The sequence below is a fragment of the Myotis myotis genome, unplaced genomic scaffold, assembly GCF_014108235.1.
Source record: "Myotis myotis isolate mMyoMyo1 unplaced genomic scaffold, mMyoMyo1.p scaffold_m19_p_8, whole genome shotgun sequence".
Lineage (NCBI taxonomy): Eukaryota > Metazoa > Chordata > Mammalia > Chiroptera > Vespertilionidae > Myotis > Myotis myotis.
Genome location: NW_023416390.1, coordinates 93,105,475 through 93,117,675, shown reverse-complemented (window position 1 = coordinate 93,117,675; position 12,201 = coordinate 93,105,475). Strand labels below are relative to the sequence as shown.

Below are 12,201 nucleotides of genomic sequence, written 5' to 3'. Positions count from 1 at the left end.
GCACCCATACCCACCTTGGCCTGGTGCTGCCTGTGTCCGCTGCCACACCCCCCTCCCGGTGCCCCTGTTCCGCAGAGCCCATGGTCAGGTGCCCACAGAGGGTGGCCTGGTCACTTCCGGAGTCTGTCTCCATGCTCCTTGGCCTTGAGTCTGAGAACCCGGCCTGTCCAAGCAGAAGAGGCCCCGTGGCGTCAGCCCTCGAACGCTAAAATCACTGGGGAGTTTTAAAAAGTCCGTGTCTGGGCCCTGACCCTGAATCGGCCTAGCCAGGATCTGAGGGTAGGCCGGAAGGAGTCTTTGTGAAAGCTCTGTCGGGGGGCAAGTGGACAGCCAGGCCGAGCCGCTGCTCCCACCCAAGGGGAGTGACCTGCGGGCCTCGCAGACTTAGACTAAGCTCAGGATGACTTTGGCTCCACTGCCCGTTATGGTCAGGCACCCTGACCGCTCTTGGAATCACTGGTCTCTGCCGATGAAGCTGGTCAGGCCGCCTCAGCCTGCGGCTCTCTGACTGTCTCCAGTGGCTGCCCCACGGCACTGCCAGGCACTTCTGGCCCAACCGACACCTGCAGGCCCCGGCTCCCCGCAGGGGCAGGGCCCGTGGGGCTGGCGAGGCCCCCACGCGCAGGCACGGCGCTGGGGCCTGTCTGGGGACCAGGGCCAGGAGCCCGGGTGTGGGAAACAGACCTAGTTGTGAGTCCTGGCTGCACCGCCACACCTCCCGGGACCCTGTCCTCCTGTGTCCTGTGTTAGAGCCCTGACCTGCACGGCCCATCCAGGGCCCGGGGAGGCTCTCGCAGTTGTGAAGTCATATTTTTTTATTCTTTTTCATAAAGAAAGTCCCCAAGATGTGACCAGCTTCAGACCCCACAGGACTTAGATGTGCTCTTCCCTACCCCACGGGGTTGCTGTGGTGCTAAACAAGATTCCGTTCAGGAACCTGGGATATACAGATGCTCAATAAATATTACTTCCCTCTAGAACCGCCCCGAAAAGAGATGGACAGAACAGCAGCGGGTGCTTGTTGCATGCCCCCTTTAATACCCACATGTTGCCATGCACAGCCAGTGCCCAGGCCTGGGGAGGAGGGGGGGTGCTAGGGCCCCGGGCTGCCCGGGGGGGCTGCCGCGGCTCTGATGTGGCTGTGGATCCAGTCGAGGTAGCGGCTGACTTTGGTGTAAATGCCATAGTTGTGGAGGCGCCCGCAGCCCTCACCCCAGCTCACCAAGCCCACGAGGAACCAGGTGCCACGGAAGGAGGTGACCATGGGCCCCCCACTGTCGCCCTCGCAGGCGTCCCGTGGGTCCCCAAGGATGCCCGCGCACAGCATGTTCTCCGAGACCATGTTGTGCATGACCTGGACGCACTCGTCGTGAGGGGCCACTGGGATCTTAATGAAGTTGAGGATGAAGGTGCGGTTGCTCTTGGTCTCGCTGCGGAAGCCCCAGCCCGTCACCACCGTCTCCCGGCCGACCTGGGTGAGCTCGCGCTCGGCCAGGCCTTGGTCCGGGAGGCAGATGGGCACCACGGTCTGCGAGAGGGAGGCGGGCTGCGCCAGGCGGAGCAGGGCGATGTCGTTGTCCGTGGTTCTCCTGCTGTAGTTGGGGTGGATGAGAACCTCCTCGATGTCCAGGTCCACCTCCCCCTTCTCCCGGCGCCGCAGGTCATACTCCCCTGCGGGCAGAGGGGCGGTTAGGGGGCGGGGGGCCGGCCCGGTGGAGGGTGCCGTGGTCCCCAGCCCGCGAGTCACCGCCCATGGGGCCCCTCGCACTCCGTGAAGGGCGGCAGCCGTGGCGTCTATGGTGAAGGGGCAGGACGCTGGTCTGAGATTCAGACTCACAGACAGAGCCCTGGAGAGCGAGATTGCTGCCAGCCGAGACATGGCAGCAGTGCCAACCTGGGCACCAGAGGGACATGCCATGGTGGGGGCAGGGCAGGAGCAGCAAGACCCAGAGAGGAGGACCGAGGGGAGCAGAGCTGCAGGGACGCAAGGTCTGGGCCACACCAGAGACAGGGACGCCTGGGCGTTGCCAGCAGAGCCCCACTGGGGCCACAGGCCCTCAGGCTGTGCTGCAGATGACTGCAGGGAATGAGGATCTGGTCTTTGGCAATACACCTGTCCGTCCTTTTTGCATAAAGAATGGAGTAAGCGCCCCCTCCAGAAGGTGGTACAGAGTGGGGCCGAGGCTTGGGGGCCCTGCACGGTGGCAGGGAAGCAGCTGGCTGCTGTGAGTTGCCCACCAGCAGCATGGCCCTGAGGCCAGGCAGGTGCCTGTGGGTCTGTGCAGAGGAGGCAAGCGTGTGTGTGACCCTCACATGCAGACACTTGTGAGAAAGCACCTGGGCCGAGGGAAGAGGGCACCGAGAACCCTACCTGCACGCCCCCCGCGCCCCTTTCTGCAGTCCCCCCACAGGAAGGAGGCTGGGCGCAGGCAGGCCTCTGACCAACGCCTTCTGTAGAGGCCAAGCACCCCCTGGGGACAGGGTCCCCACACCTCCCCTCCCCCCCCCCCCCCCCCCCGTCATCCCCCGGCCCCAGCCCGCACCAAGCCTGACGGTGAGCTTCTTGGAGTCCTCCATGCAGTGGGCGGCTGTCAGCACCCAGGAGGGGTGCACCAGCACCGCCCCGCAGGCCAGCTTCTTCTTCGAGTCCAGCAGGACCACCTAGAATGGGGTGAGCCGGCCGCTGTGTCTCAGCAGACCCCGGGCTCAGCCCGGAGGCCTGGAGCACACCCAGCCTTCCCTTCCGGCCCTGTTCTGGCACCTTCTGTGTCTGCACAGTTCACAGAGTGGGCCTGTCCCTGGCCCCTCCCTTTGGTGCCTTTAGCACTCGCCTCCCCTCTCCCCCAGCACAGGCAGCACCTCCCTTTTCTGCGCCCCGAGAGCCCTGGGCTGCTGCCCTCCCTCACCTGCCAGGGGCTCTCTCCCTGCAGGCTCAGCTTCCCGTTGACGAGCCGCGGGTCCACTTGGCCTGCTTGGTCCGTGCAGCATTTCACGGTCGCGCCCTTCTTCTCCACGGGGCCCCACGGCCTTCCACAAGGGAATTTCACTGCAGGTGGGGGAGCCGGTGAGGGCCTGGCCGGCACTCCCCCCAGGAGGCCCCGCCTTGTCCACCTCTCCCGTCAGTCAGTCAACGAACAAGAGTCAGAAAGCGGATCACCGCCCTGCCGTGTGTCCTGGGGAGGCTAACGCCTCAGGGTTCAGCCCCCCCCCCCCCCCCCCCGCTGTGGGGAGCGACCTGAGGCACTCAGGAAGGGGTGCTGCCCAGCTCCTCCCAGGCCAGACATTGTCGGGGGGAGGAGGTGGCACCCTTGGAGAGCCCCAAGCAGCTCCGCACGGCTGTGAGGTGCTTGTCTAGAAGAGGGCGCCTGACAGAGCTGAGGGCCGGGAGGTGTGCCCGGGCCTGACGGCCACTCCACTGGGGAGGCGGGGAGATGCGGGGCAGTGGGAACCATCGCGGGGAAGAATAGCGAATAGCGACAGGGAATGGAGCCCCAGAAGCTGCCCGCAGAGGGCATTGGCTGAGGAGGAAGCACACCCCTCAGTCAGGGACAGGGAGCCAGGGACAGGCGCTCTGCGCCCCGCACCCCGAGGCGCCGGCTCCCACAGGCCAGGCAGGGCCGGCAGCGGGACAGCCGGTTCCAGAGTGAATTCGAGGCCCTGCCCGGCCTGGGCCTCCTCTGCCCGTGCACCCGCAGCGGACACCTTCCGTGCAGAGGGTGGTTGGGAGCTGCCACAGACAGGGTGCCCCAGGGCTGGCCAGAGGGGTCAGCAGAGGCCTGCAGGGCAAGCTGGCCCCACCCCATCCTGCTCCGAGGGGCAGGAAGCCAGGCCAGGCCATCGGCAGGAGCTGGGAGGACAGACTCGTCTCCGGAAGCAGAGGAGAGAAGCCTAGGGCCCGGGCGGGGCTCTGCTGGGACCTGGCCGTCGGAGGGTCCCCAGGAGAGCCTGGCCAGCAGCCGCTCAGGATGGCCGTGCCACTGCCGATGAAATGGACTTAACTCCAGTCCAGTTAGAACGACTGACATTTTGTTTTGTGAATCCTCACTCGAGGATGTTTTCCCATTGATCTTGATGGAGAGTGGAAGAGAGAGGGAGAGACAGAGAGAAACATCGATGTGAGAGAGACACATCCATGGGCTGCCTCCTGCACCAGCCCTGACCAGGACCCGGGCCGGGGAGGAGCCTGCAACCAAGATATGTGCCCTTGGCCAAAATCGAACCCGGGACCTGTTGGTCCACAGGACAATGCTCTATCCACGGGGCCAAACTGGCTAGGGTGGAACTAAAGATTTTTTTCAGTAAAAGGATTGGAATACAAAGCTGTGGAACATTCCCTGAAAGAACACAAAGTCGAAGAAATGGACAACAGAAGAGACAATAAAATAGATCTCTGAGAGGAAGAGAGCGGAGAATAGGAGGCGCCAGAAGAGAACAGAGAAAACGGGGGGGGGGGGGGGTCAAAGAGGCCCCTAAAGAGCTGTGCCTGGAGATGGGAGGCACCCACCCCCACGGGCCCGCCAGACGATGGGCGGGAAGAGGCCCGGGGAGCAGCCTGCTGACACTCATGGCCAGAGCTGTAAGACTCTGCCTCCTTAGTGCATACAGACTGATGAAAATGAGCGTCTAGTAAAGAAAACAGGGGGAAGGCAGATGGTGGGCTCCTGTCTCTCCACAGAGCAGCCAGGGTGGAAGCGGGAGTAGGATGCTGAGAGGCAATACAGCCACCTAGACTAGGGACACACGACCGGAGGCACTGCCCCTGTGCACCCCCCCACCCCCCCAGCCCCGCCGGCTCAGGGCTCAGGTTTGGGGAAACGAGCTACCTGCCGGCGTAGACTCCAGGTGTTGTCTGCAAGATGCAAGGAAAAAAGCAGGCGGGACGCTGGGAGGGCACGGCCTCCTCATGGGCTGACTGCGCCCGGCCGGCTCCCTTCAGTGGGTCTCGGTGCAGTTCCTCGCCCACGCCCCGCCCGCCCTGACCCCAGAGCCTCGCCCAGCCCAGCCCGGGCTCACCTGTGGGCACGCACTGCAGGTGGTCGTCCCCCAGCCGGTAGCCGGGCGCGCAGCTGCAGCGGCGCCGGCCCGCCTCCTGCAGGCAGTAGTGCGCGCAGCCCCCGTTGTCCACCGAGCAGTTGGAGAAGCGCACTTCTGGGGCGCCAGACAGGGTGCATTGGAGCGATGGCAGGCAGCCCGACCCACGGAGCCCCCACATGGTGCTCCCACCTCCTCCCCGCCCCCACATGGTGCTCCCACCTCCTCCCCGCCCCCACATGGTGCTCCCACCTCCTCCCCGCCCCCACATGGTGCTCCCGCCTCCTCCCCGCCCCCACATGGTGCTCCCGCCTCCTCCCCGCCCCCACATGGTGCTCCCGCTCCTCCCCGCCCCCACATGGTGCTCACGCCTCCTCCCCACCCCCACATGGTGCTCCCTCCTCCTCCCCGCCTCCACATAGTGCTCCCACCTCCTTCCCGCCCCCACATGGTACTCCCGCTCCTCCCCACCTCCACATGGTGCTCCTGCCTCCTCCCCACCCCACATGGTGCTCCCACTCCTCCCCACCCCCACATGGTGCTCCCGCCTCCTCCCCGCCTCCACATAGTGCTCCCACCTCCTTCCCGCCCCCACATGGTACTCCCGCTCCTCCCCACCCCGCATGGTGCTCCCACCTCCTCCCCACCCCACATGGTGCTCCCGCCTCCTTGCCCCCATGCCCTGCTCCCCAGTTTTTTGCCCGCCCCACCTGGGGGGCACCTCACCGTTCCGGCAGAAGCGGCCCTCCCAGCCCTGGTTGCAGTCACAGCGGAAGTCACCCATGCCATCGATGCACGTGCCGTGGCCGCAGCAGGAGCTGTTGCACGGGTGCTCCTCGGGGGGCCGGGCCGTACACTGGTCCCCGTCTGCGACATGGGGTTTGGGAGATGTCACTGGTGCCACCAACCCCATCTCTGTCCCCACAGCGGCCAAGGGACCCAGGGGCACGGGCACCCAGCCCGGAGTCTGGAGCACTCACCGAAGTACTTGGACCAGAAGGCCAGCTGTGGAGAGAAGGGTTTGCATCAGGGGCCGCCAGCCCAGCTGTGTATGTGGGGAGCCCACGGCCGCCCCCCAGGTCTGGTCCAGGTGGGCTCGGCAGCCGCTAGCGAGCAGGGAGAGGAGGGCTTCCAGACCAAGGGGGTCAGCCCTGCTTGTCACCGGCGCTGGGACGGCTGCGCCAGAGGAAGGCCAGCTCTTCCCGCCCCCGCTGGCCCAGCTCCTGGAAGCCTGCTCCCTGGACCATCTGCTAGCACAGAGGCCTCTACAGCAAAAGGGACCGGGTGCTCTGCCTGCTCCCAGCCTGCCACGCTCCCCTGGCTTTCCTGCAGCCCTCCTGCATCTGCCCCCTGCGCCCCCCAGGCCCCCAGCCAGTGTGCCCGGCTGAGCAGCTCCCGGCCTCCGTGGTGGACAGGCTGCTGCTCCAGGTCTGGCAGTCGCTGCTTTTCTAACCAGGCGCTGCTGCTGCTGTGGGGCCAGCACACCCCCCTGGGCGCTGCTGCCCAGAGGCCTGATGGGGAGGGGAGCCACGGGACGTGAGGGCCTGCAGCCTGCCATTTGGGAAAAGAGGCAGCAGAGGGCAAGGAGGGAGCAGACCAGAGCTGCCCTCGGTCCAGAATCCTGGACAGGAAGTGCACCCCCCAGCGTGGAGGGGACGCCCCTGCAGGTGGCGCACGGGGTGGAGGGTTCTGAGACTGTGTCAGAAAGCCAAGTCCGCCTTCCACCTCAGGGCCACCACCCGGCCGGGGCCAGTGAGGACATGGAGTCCGGAGCCAGCAGGTTCTGCCCTGAGGACCAGAGCTGAGGCAGAGTCAGCAGATGTGGACAGACACCAGGGTTGGGTCACACATCCTGATCAGCAGGCTTGTGGGTGGAAGGAGGAAAATGGGGGACGGAGAGGTAGCGGCTGCTGGCGGAGGGTGACACGTGTGTGGGCACCCCAGCCCAAGGCTTCCCCCAGGTCCTTCTTCCTGGAGCTAACGGCAGAGTTCCAGCAGACTATTCATTCCAGCCCCCAGCCCCCAACCCCCCACAGGGTGGGGGAGGGACAGGTGCCCACAGCCTCCCCAGTCCCCCAGGAGGCCTCGCAGGCAGCCCATCCTGCTTCTCCAGGCCCCACCCAGCCACCAGCCCAGCGCCCAGCCTGTCCACAGGTGTCCTCACTGTTTCATCCACACTTTGGAAAATCTCCTGGGCCTCCTCCAGATCGCAGATCTCCTCCATGCACTCCCGCTCCAGGCTGCCCGCCCGCAGCTCCTCCAGGAAGGAGTTGGCGCGCTTGTGTATCCGCAGCACCTGGTGGGCCCGCTCACCACTGGAGAACACTGAGTCTGGTTGGGGGGTGGGGCGCTCACCACTGGAGAACACTGAGTCTGGTTGGGGGGTGGGGCGCTCACCACTGGAGAACACTGAGTCTGGTTGGGGGGGTGCTCACCACTGGAGAACACTGAGTCTGGTTGGGGGGGTGCTCACCACTGGAGAACACTGAGTCTGGTTGGGGGGGGGGTGCTCACCACTGGAGAACACTGAGTCTGGTTGGGGGGTGGGGCGCTCACCACTGGAGAACACTGAGTCTGGTTGGGGGGTGGGGCGCTCACCACTGGAGAACACTGAGTCTGGTTGGGGGGGGTGCTCACCACTGGAGAACACTGAGTCTGGTTGGGGGGTGGGGCGCTCACCACTGGAGAACACTGAGTCTGGTTGGGGGGGTGCTCACCACTGGAGAACACAGAGTCTGGTTGGGGGGGGTGCTCACCACTGGAGAACACTGAGTCTGGTTGGGGGGGTCGCTCACCACTGGAGAACACTGAGTCTGGTTGGGGGGGTGTTCACCACTGGAGAACACTGAGTCTGGTTGGGGGGGGTGCTCACCACTGGAGAACACTGAGTCTGGTTGGGGGGGGTGCTCACCACTGGAGAACACTGAGTCTGGTTGGGGGGGTGCTCACCACTGGAGAACACTGAGTCTGGTTGGGGGGGTGCTCACCACTGGAGAACACTGAGTCTGGTTGGGGGGGGTGCTCACCACTGGAGAACACTGAGTCTGGTTGGGGGGGTGCTCACCACTGGAGAACACTGAGTCTGGTTGGGGGGGTGCTCACAACTGGAGAACACTGAGTCTGGTTGGGGGGGTGCTCACCACTGGAGAACACTGAGTCTGGTTGGGGGGGGGGTGCTCACCACTGGAGAACACTGAGTCTGGTTGGGGGGGGTGCTCACCACTGGAGAACACTGAGTCTGGTTGGAGGGGGTGCTCACCACTGGAGAACACTGAGTCTGGTTGGGGGGGGTGCTCACCACTGGAGAACACTGAGTCTGGTTGGGGGGGTGCTCACCACTGGAGAACACTGAGTCTGGTTGGGGGGGGTGCTCACCACTGGAGAACACTGAGTCTGGTTGGGGGGGGGGTGCTCACCACTGGAGAACACTGAGTCTGGTTGGGGGGGGTGCTCACCACTGGAGAACACTGAGTCTGGTTGGGGGGGGTGCTCACCACTGGAGAACACTGAGTCTGGTTGGGGGGGGGTGCTCACCACTGGAGAACACTGAGTCTGGTTGGGGGGGTGCTCACCACTGGAGAACACTGAGTCTGGTTGGGGGGGGGTGCTCACCACTGGAGAACACTGAGTCTGGTTGGGGGGGGGGTGCTCACCACTGGAGAACACTGAGTCTGGTTGGGGGGGGTGCTCACCACTGGAGAACACTGAGTCTGGTTGGGGGGGGGTGCTCACCACTGGAGAACACTGAGTCTGGTTGGGGGGGGTGCTCACCACTGGAGAACACTGAGTCTGGTTGGGGGGGGGTGCTCACCACTGGAGAACACTGAGTCTGGTTGGGGGGGGTGCTCACCACTGGAGAACACTGAGTCTGGTTGGGGGGGTGCTCACCACTGGAGAACACTGAGTCTGGTTGGGGGGGGTGCTCACCACTGGAGAACACTGAGTCTGGTTGGGGGGGGGTGCTCACCACTGGAGAACACTGAGTCTGGTTGGGGGGGGTGCTCACCACTGGAGAACACTGAGTCTGGTTGGGGGGCTCACTTTGGAGTGGGGGCCCAAGCTGGGGAGAGCCTGGGAAGGACTTATGATTCCAAGTCATGACTCTCCCCTCCTCTGCTCCCCCTTGCAGAGGTGGCTGGAGGCTGGGGCACAGGAGACGTGACCATGCAGACCTCCTTTTTACCTCAGCCTGCATCTGTGTGACCTTGAGCCGGCGTCTTCCCCTCTGAACCTGTTTTCCCCCCAAACGGAGGCTGTCTTACTGTGCTGGGTAAATTGGTCCAGAAACGAGCCCCTGGCGCCACAGGCCACATGCAGTTGTCCTCTGGCACAGTTAAACCAGCCTCGCTGTTCTCGGAATTCCCCTGTGCAGCCCTGTCTAGACACCACCTCCGCCAGCATTGCCCTCGCATTCCCCGTGGGTGACAACCCCACCCAGTGAGGACCACCGCCTGCCTCCTGGGCTCCGAGAGGGGCTTCTCGGGGACAGGGCGGCTGGGGCGGGGGATCAAGGCCGGGCGTGTGGAGGAGAAGCTGGGGAGAAAATGCAAAGGCCGAAGAGAAAGCTGTGCCTGGGTTGAGTCTGGACGGATGACCAAGTGGCTATAGGCGGGAGGTGAAGGGTGAGGCCAGCAGGAGACGGGGAGGAGGAAGGGCACCCTAGGCAGAGAAGCAGCTCAAAGGGAGGCATAAAGCCCTGGCCAGTGTGTTCAGTGGTTAGTGTGTCGGCCTGTGCACCAAAGGGTCTCGGGTTTGATTCCTGGTCACATGTGGGAAGGAGCCAATTGATCTCTCTCTCTCTCTCTCTCTCTCTCTCTCTCTCCCCCCCCCCCTCCCACTCCCTCCCTCCCTTCCATTCTCTAAAAAATCAGTGGAAAAAATATCCTGAGGTGGGGATTAACAAAACCAAAAAACAGAAGCACAAATGCAAGGAGAGGCAGCCCGATCTTCCTGAGGCCTCCCAGCCTCCTGCCCTCCTGTTGGCTATGGGGCCGGGGTGGGGGGCAGGGTTTCAGGACAGGCTGAGGGGGTGTGGCTGATACCCTCGGCCTGGCCTAGGGCTTTCCCAGCTTCGGGAGTGGGGAGTGAAGGGGGAAGGCTCAGGAGACGCTGTGACCACGTCCCAGGTGGAGGAAGGAGCTCCAGGATGTACCCTGACCGGGGGCTCCCTGGGCCCCCAGCACTCTGCCCGCAGCCCGCTCAGCCGCCCTCTCGTCCGCCCGCGCTCAGGGGGTGGCTGAAGGCTCACAGCCGGGGTCCTGGGGAGGGGCGAGTGGTCTTACCAGGACTGACGGGTGAGCTGGAAATTCCCCCGGCCAGGAGCAGGAAGAGGCTGGCCAGCCGCCACATTCTGGAACTGCTGACACCTGTCTGAGGAGGACTTCTGAGCCCCCAGCCCACCAGCCCTGCTCTGCAGTTCCCACGGTGCTGGTGTCAGGCAGAAGCGGGGCTCCCGGCCACCAGGCAGACGCCCCCTGACGCCTGTCCGCATGGGCTAAGGGCACGCCACCTACTCTGAGGGGAGAGGGGAAGTGGGAAGGGGACTCCGCACAGCATGGTGGCAGGCACCCCCAGAACGCTCATGCCCTCCCTATTCTGGGGTGAAAGTTCAGAGTGGGGCCTCTGCTGCTCGGCCGGGCCGAGAGTCACCGCCAGCACCTGTCAGACACCAGCGGCATGTTCCGAGCGTCTGTCCGGTCAGAGGGCAGGCACCAGGCCAGACTGTGCCCTCCAGGTGCCATCCCAGCGCCGGGGCAGCAACCCTGGGCAGGGACTGGACGGCGCCACGCCTCGTTTTCGTCATTTGTAAAATGGATAGGAAACTGTACTTTTGCCTTATAGGGTTATTGTGAGACTTAAGTGAGTGAACTCGCATAAAGCTCTTAAAATATGGTTTGCACGTAGCAAATGCTGGGAAAACATTAGCTGGTACTGTCTCAGGTAAGGCTCACAGCCACCCCGGACGCAGGCGATGGCGTCACTCCATTTACGGAGGACAGAGGCTCAGGGGAGTGAAGTAACGTATTAAAAACCCACTCTCAGGAGGTGGCAGAGCTCGGACTTAAGCCCAAGCCCCAAACCACTAGGTGCCCGCTGGAAGCCAGGGAGCCCTGCCGCCCCGAGACCAAGGGGAGGCGCCTGCCCAGGCTGCCCCTGCCGGGCCCATTCCACCGCCACCGCCTGAGGCCGGTTCTGATGTCTGTTCAAACCAGAGGTCCCGTGGGGTGGGGGTGGGGGGGGTGCAGGCTCCAGGTGGGGTGGGGGGTGGAGGGTGCTGCCTCTGGCGCTGGGCCTGGCCCCCAGGCCCTCAGCTGATGTCCGCTTAGCGTCTGGGAAGAAGGCCGTGGAACTGGGCGCCCACCCTGAGGACTGCCAACCAGTGCCCTGGCCTGGCCGGTGCCAGTCCTGATCTCCCTTTACGCCAAGCTCCAGCCACCCCTCCAACCGGGCTCAGGGACTTCTCCCTCAGCCTGTCCGCCCTCCTGCCGCCCACCCCACAGACTTGCCTGGAAGGGGACTTACTGGGGTGGGCCGTGGAGAGACCGCAAGGCCGCCCTCCTGCCGCCATGACAGCCTGGCCTCTGGTTAATCCGTAACTGCAAATATTTGCCTGTTGGCCCTCAGTGCCCGGCCGCCCTCTCCACGGATAAACAAACTAGTTCCCAGCTCAGCAGCGCCCTGTGCCCGAAGCCCACCTTGCCGCCAGCGGTGCCTCCAGGAGGGGGGTGAGGGACGGCCCTTGGACGCTGCGCACAGATGTGGACTCAGGTTAGCCTCCTGGGTCTCGCAGAAGGAGGGACAGTGTCCCCGTTTGCAGATGTGACACTTCACCCAGACACTGCAGTGCGCCCCAGAGCAGCGCTGGCAATGACGCCAGCCTTCCCCGACCGACCGACGACCGACGGGCCCGTGCTGGAGGCCCTGCTTCCGGTGCCTGTATGAAGGAAACTGCCGATTTTACGGGCGTGCTGTCAGGCGTCTGAGTTTTGTGATGCAAAACCTGGAAGATGTGCCTCTCAGGTCCCTGCCACGTGGGTGCCAGGCAACGGCAGTCGCCCTGTAACTACCCCACAGCTGCCGGCCGTCCCTATGACCTGCCTGGAGGACACTCGGAAGCCCTGTCGCTTGCCCGCACTCATGGAGCTGGCGGTGGCAGGCCTGGCGTAGAAC

The 12,201-nt window shown here is 64.4% G+C and overlaps 1 protein-coding gene across 5 annotated transcripts; it reads right to left on the bottom strand.

The window, feature by feature from the left end:
- Positions 1-875: 875 nt before the first annotated feature.
- On the bottom strand, positions 876-11,944 carry PROC (protein C, inactivator of coagulation factors Va and VIIIa). 5 transcript variants are annotated; one of them, XM_036320751.1, is made up of 10 exons: positions 11,727-11,944; positions 11,554-11,627; positions 10,314-10,397; positions 7,196-7,362; positions 6,012-6,036; positions 5,758-5,898; positions 5,014-5,145; positions 2,907-3,046; positions 2,544-2,661; positions 876-1,671 (listed from the first exon to the last, which is right to left on the bottom strand). In XM_036320751.1, the coding sequence occupies exons 2-10, from the start codon at positions 11,597-11,599 to the stop codon at positions 1,094-1,096; spliced, it is 1,431 nt and encodes a 476-aa protein (XP_036176644.1). In that variant the 5' UTR covers positions 11,600-11,627; positions 11,727-11,944; the 3' UTR covers positions 876-1,093. The 5 variants fall into 5 exon arrangements, with proteins under 5 accessions (XP_036176644.1, XP_036176643.1, XP_036176647.1 ...); XM_036320750.1 differs by having other exon boundaries at positions 883-1,671; positions 5,014-5,148; positions 11,727-11,939; XM_036320754.1 differs by lacking the exon at positions 11,554-11,627 and having other exon boundaries at positions 883-1,671; positions 5,014-5,148; positions 10,314-10,401; positions 11,727-11,939.
- Between the last annotated feature and the right edge of the window lie 257 nt (positions 11,945-12,201).